Source organism: Sceloporus occidentalis, unplaced genomic scaffold (assembly GCF_023333645.1).
Source record: "Sceloporus occidentalis isolate IW3139 unplaced genomic scaffold, rSceOcc1.0.p SCAF_2, whole genome shotgun sequence".
Taxonomy (NCBI): Eukaryota; Metazoa; Chordata; class Lepidosauria; order Squamata; family Phrynosomatidae; genus Sceloporus; species Sceloporus occidentalis.
Window position 1 is genome coordinate 51003681 of NW_028316982.1, and position 6000 is coordinate 51009680.

Sequence of the window (6000 nt, forward strand, 5' to 3'; positions counted from 1 at the left end):
GTTTAAAATGATGGAGGCACTTGAAATACAGCTTATACGTGTATGGATAGTGGCCATACCAGGTTTATCCCTTGAATTTTTTGTGGACAGTGTGTCTTTATATTTTTGCTTGGGACATGTGCAGACCACAGAAAACAGCCAGTTTGTTGTGTTGGCTTTCCAGATATTGTTTGATATTTGCATTTGAAAAGAGCTTGTGTTTTATGGTCTAATTTGCTGTTTCTGGTCATTGTCCAGAAAAATGCAAGAGCTGCAGTGCAAGCATGATGAAGAACTGCGAGCTCTCCAGGCTAGATTTGACAAAGCTGTTCAGCACTATGGAGAGGAAATCCAGAAGATGCAACAATTGTCGGCCAGAGCCTCTCTTTCTAGTACAGCTACTGAACTGTCACCTCCGATCGCCAGGAGCCACTCTGTGGAATCTATATCCTGTAGTCCCCTTGTGAGATCAGATCCCTTGATACATGGAAACAAGAAGTTTATGTACGATGCAGCAAGCGACTGTGATAATGAATTTTTGCCTCTGGTAAGCATAATAAAATAAAGAATGTACCATCTGATATCAACATATGTTAGGATTGGTGTTTTTACTTGAGTAACCTGTTTGAAAAGTTTTCATCATTCAGGTCCACAAAACCTCCTTTCAGTTGATGACTGTATGGCTTCTCTGATTTGACACCTGGTGATTGAGGGGCGGGATATCTTAGACAACTGCCTGCTCTGGGGCAATAACCCCAGCCATCCCTCCCAGAATGATTTGGCTCTGAGGATACCCCTCTACCACAAAGCCATGCATTTGAGAAAAGACAGCATAGAGCTGGCAGCCTTCTCTTCCACTCCCACCTGTCTTTTCTACTTTCACAAGCCTGAAGATAATGTAGCCATTCACACAACAGTTATGCATTTGGTATGCAGCAATAGCATTTGACTTTAGTTTGGAGGAAAAATGAATTCTGGTTGGAGCTACATTGGCAATAGTTTTCATTTCGGCTTTACATCATTTGCATTAAATGCTGAAAGATGCTTTGCTTTGTAGATTTTTGTTAGTATAGCTTAAACTTGTGTTGTCTAGTGTTTCTTTGTCACTGATTAATAGTAAAACAGAATTAGGTGAGACATTCTTAGTTCCAGAGTCCTGTTCAATATATATTTTCTTTTTAGAGCCCACTGCCTATCGCAAACCTTGGTGCGATTGCTGCCAAGTTTTTGGAAGAAGAAGAAAAAAGATCTCACCATATCTTGGAACGCTTAGATGCACATATTGAGGAACTGAAAAGGGAGAGTGAAAAAACAGTGCAACAGTTTGCACACCAAAAGTGACATTGCTTCGAGGTCCATGGACTGGAGAGCTCACTTAATTTAAGCTGCTTGAAACAAAGGACAGGAGGTAGTTATCTTCCATGGAGCCCTGAGGAGCTAGTTAGGGGGCTCCCTCTTTCTTTGTCTCAAATTTTCAGTGATAGTGAAATTATAATGAAGTTTGGAGTGAAACATAGCAGTAATTGCACTACTACCGAAAGCCTTATTGGCCTTAAATGCATCCTGCAATCTCTGAGTATGCAGTGACCTTCAGAAGGGAATGATGTTGCCAGCTGTATGAAGAATGTAAAGTTTATTTTATGAATGTATGTAAAGAAATAAAATGAGAAATATACCTGTTATCCTCTTTTTATATCTCTATAAAACATGTTTTATACCATTTTGGTATATTACTTTCTCCTTTAAAAACTGTTTACTGTTTATTCCACAGAACCTATTGATTAACTGGTGTGAGAAATACAGTAACACCCCAAATCCACAAAACAGTGATAACTTTATGGGGCCAACCAATAAATTTATTCTTAATAAACAGATGAACTACAAGACAATTTCAATCAAGAAGAAATAAATGTATTACTGTACATGATTACGGCTGCACACATAATCTACGCAAAACACTGGGGGGAAAAAGAAGGCTCCCTTAATAGAAGATTGGAAAATTAAACTGAATGAGCTAGTATCAGTGGACAAACTAAGGATGATTATCAATGGGAAATCAACTCAACAATACAAAAAGAAATGGGAAAAATTAAATGCATTGTGGGGTTAAAATAACTCAGAAAATACATCCTGGGTTTAAAATAATACAATTTTAAATTTATAATGAAAAATCAATGTAAGGCAATAGAATTAGATAATTTGTGGATGGAACAAATTAAACGATAAACTATATGTTATAAGAGATAAGAAAATGTAAAGAAACAATAGGCCTCAATTGCAAAAGATTACAGAAATAGTTGGAAGAAGTAATAGAGATTAAAGGGATGAAGTTAAATTAGGATGAATTTATTTTATGAATTATAAAGATAAAATTACAGATTGAGATACAAGAAAATGTAAATAAATTAGAAAACAAAAACAATGAGAAAATCAAGTCTTAAGAACTCTGGTACACAGGGAGTCAAGATCGGTTGTACTGTATTGAATGGTCTGTATTGGATATATGAATGGAATGTTTCTATCTGAAAATATTTTATCCTGATTCAGTTTGATAAAAATTTAACAGCAAAAAACAAAGAAACAAGCAAAGGACACCTCAAAAATGGAGAAAATACATCATGCTAGCTTTTGACGTTCCACTGGTTTTTTTTATCAGGTTAACATGCTAAAATCATAAAGGAGAAGATGTAAAAATTATGATGTAAAGTAATAGGACGATATTTTGTCAAGATGTTTTTGTTTTCAGTTAAGATGATCTGGAGGGATATCAATGCACGCAGAGGCCACTTCTCCCTTTAGGCATGTGGGTTCTGGGAGATAAAAAGTTGTAAAATCCAGGAAAAACTTTTAAAAAAACTTTTAGCAACAAAACAAGTTACCTCCCTTGAGATCCAGGATGTTTCTGTCCTGAGTGAGACCACCCTTATTTAGGCGGTCTGAATTTCTCAAGAAGCCTCTATTGCATCTGGAAAAAAACCAAGTGCCATATAGATAAAACCTACCAAATATGGTCCCAATAATATATTTTTTTACTTTGGTTGTGGGCAGAAGCCTCAAAAGAATTACCGTATATACTTACTATGAGTCGACCTCATGCATAAGTCGAGGGCAAGTTTTGGGGCCAAAATTATGGATTCTGCTATGACCCATGCATAAGTTGAGGGTAAAACTCAGGGGCATATAGCAAAGGATCTAAAGGATAAAGCAAGGTAAAACAATGTCAAGAACTTACAAAGTTCCAGCAGATATAACTCTTTGTGTTTACTCTTATGGCTAGATAGATAGGTTGGCCCTGAGGATGAGCTTGGTTGTAACTGGTAAACACCCTTACATGAGAGCAATTTTACTTAGACAGCAGCTGCCTTATGAAGTACTGAGCAGCTGTTCATAGCAATAAGAGCAAATTTAAGAGGCTGGTCACTGCAAACTGCCTTTAAATTCTTAAAATTTAAACAATGAAAGTGGTTCTTAAAAATATGTCCTTGGGCAAAAATCAAGAAGCCAGACAGTGCCCTTCCATACTCCCAGCTCATCATTTCTGCCTAGCACTTATTGGTAACAACATGAATTACTACTAGTAAGATTTTTAACTTTTGAACAACCATATTCAAAATATAGAGACTTAGCAGACTTGCACTGCCCAGATCTTTGAAATATCTGTTTCTTAATCTATAGCTTTTCCTTTTTTGAAACATCTGCTACTTTGCAGCATGGTCTACCACATGACCCATCATATGGTATTTTCCACATTAGACAAAGCTTCTGCATGTAATGAATAATTTCCCCCCCTTTGGAAAAGTGTTGACCTGATGTGTTCCCCCCCCCCCCCCCCCCATATACATACTGTTGTTAATGCTCATTTTTCTCATTCTGGATAGTACACTTGAGGCTCTCATCTGGAACAAGTACAGGGTATCTGTTGTTTCTTGGTGCTAAAATCCTAGGATACATCAGCTGTTCAGGTGGTGGGCATTGCTAGCAGCCCTTTACTTAAATCAGGGATGGAAAAATGTTGCCTTCTGCAGCCTACGAAGGTTACCACCTTCATTTAATGTTTTTAAAATAATCAAAATGCCTGTTTTAGAAAAGGGCCTCTCCTGTGCCTGGGTTGACATTATATAATTGCTGTCATGCCTTTGAGAAGTTGCTTGGGGGGGGGAGGGGCATTTTATGTAAACATTTATTAAAAATAAAAAAATAAAATTGAGGATAGGGTATAAGGAGTACAGTCCTCTGAGATCTGGGGAGGGTTGTTTGTGGCCCCCAGACTTTAGGAAGCTGTCCTCCCTGACTTGTGCCTTGATTGAAACACTGGCTTCATGAGTACATCATTGCATACCATCTTAACATGCAAGTGCTACAGTGTGTATAGACTCCCTTTTCCAGTTTGCTATTGCTTGTGTTTGTCTTTCTGTGTTTGCTTTTTATGACTTCATGCCACTCTTTGCCAGCACTTTCACTTAATATTGATGGACAACATGAAATTGAACTCAGCATGAAGAAATGTGAAAAGGACAACTTAAGTCTTGATTTATGCTGTTATATATGGGTGGTAAATAATGCCTGTCAGAGTGCACACAGCCTTTTATTTGGCTGAAAACTAGTTGTTGTCCACCCTCAACAAAATGAAAACTTTACTGTTTGTGAAAGAACATCATATTAGATTTTGTATAGAAGGATTTGTATAGAACGATAAAAGGGATGTGGTGGCTTAGTGGTTAAGACTCCAATTCTGATGATCAGAAGATTGGAAGGTTGGCAGTTCGGGGCCTGAGTGCTGCATGATGGGGTGAGCTCCTGTCACTAGTCCCAGCTTCTGGCAACCTAGCAGTTCGAAAGCATGCAAATACAAGTAGACAAATAGGCACTGCTTCTCAGTGGGAAGGTAACGGCATTCGGTGCAGGCTGAAGGTGAAGTTTTGGCCCAGACTGTAAAATGTCTCAGATGCATGCAATATGCACAGAGGGGAAATGCTGACTCAGAGGAAGCTGATGAAACTTGAGCATGGAGTTGTGTTATAACAGTTCAAAACTGCAGTCATTGTACACACATGACAGTAAGATGATGAAACATTAGCAGGAGGTTGGATCGGAATCCTAGCCTGTGTTTGTGTATATAAGGAAGAATGCTCCAGTACACCATGCGTTAGGTGGATGTTGGTTGGTAGCAGAGCGTTATGTCGGATGGTGTAAATATTGCTGTATCGTGCTTGTAAATATTTTTCTGCAACTAAAATTAAAAGCCTCTTTGGAAGAACCTTAGCAGTCGTGAGTGAAGCTGTTCGGAAGTAGGAGTTTTTGTCTCCAGCTACTTTCAGACTCAGCAGTGGCATTTGCTTTCCTGGCTGGGAGTCTTCTGCGTATGGACTCAATTTTTCCCAGCGCTAACACAGTCATGCTGGCCACATGACCACCCGAGTCGTCTATGGACAATACTGGCTCTTCAGCTTAGTGATAAGAGTTGAACACCGCCCCCTACAGTTGATTATGACTAGACATGTCAAAGGGACTACCTTTACCTTTACTTTTATAGAAGGATTAAAAGAATGAAGTATGTTGCTATTTCCTGAAACGACTCATTACAGAGTCACCCTGAAAGCCAGGATGGGCACAGAAAAAGAGTCTAATAGAGCTCTGCTTGAGCAAGACACTGATGCTATGCATCATTCATGGGAGAGGCCAATAGACTAGTAACAGTTTCCAGAGAGGAAGCCAGGCACCTTAAAAACCAATATATTATGACATAAGCTTTCATGGACCAGAGTTGTATCTAATGTGTAGACTGTAATCCATGGATGTTAATGCTGTAATACATTTGTTAGCCTTTAAGGTGCTGCAATGCAACTTTAGTTTAATTAATAATAATAATTTGTTTTATTTATATACCGCTATTCCAAAGATCATAGCAGTGAACAGCAAGTAAGCTAATTAGAAAGTAAGCTAATTAGTTTCAACACAAATAGTTATGGATCTCTTCTGTCTGTAGATTCAGAATACTGTCATTATTTGTCATCATGAAGC

General features: G+C 38.2%; 1 protein-coding gene across 10 annotated transcripts in view; it reads left to right on the forward strand.

Moving 5' to 3' along the window:
- Window positions 1-1654, forward strand: part of CEP63 (centrosomal protein 63) — a 42141-nt gene extending 40487 nt beyond the window's left edge. For all 10 annotated transcript variants that reach the window (XM_089509373.1, XM_089509372.1, XM_089509371.1 and 7 more), the window contains 2 exons: window positions 238-526; window positions 1162-1654. In XM_089509373.1, the coding sequence (XP_089365499.1) occupies window positions 238-526; window positions 1162-1320 (448 nt within the window). In that variant the 3' untranslated portion in view covers window positions 1321-1654. The remainder of the gene's footprint in view (window positions 1-237; window positions 527-1161) is intronic.
- The last annotated feature ends 4346 nt before the right edge of the window (window positions 1655-6000 follow it).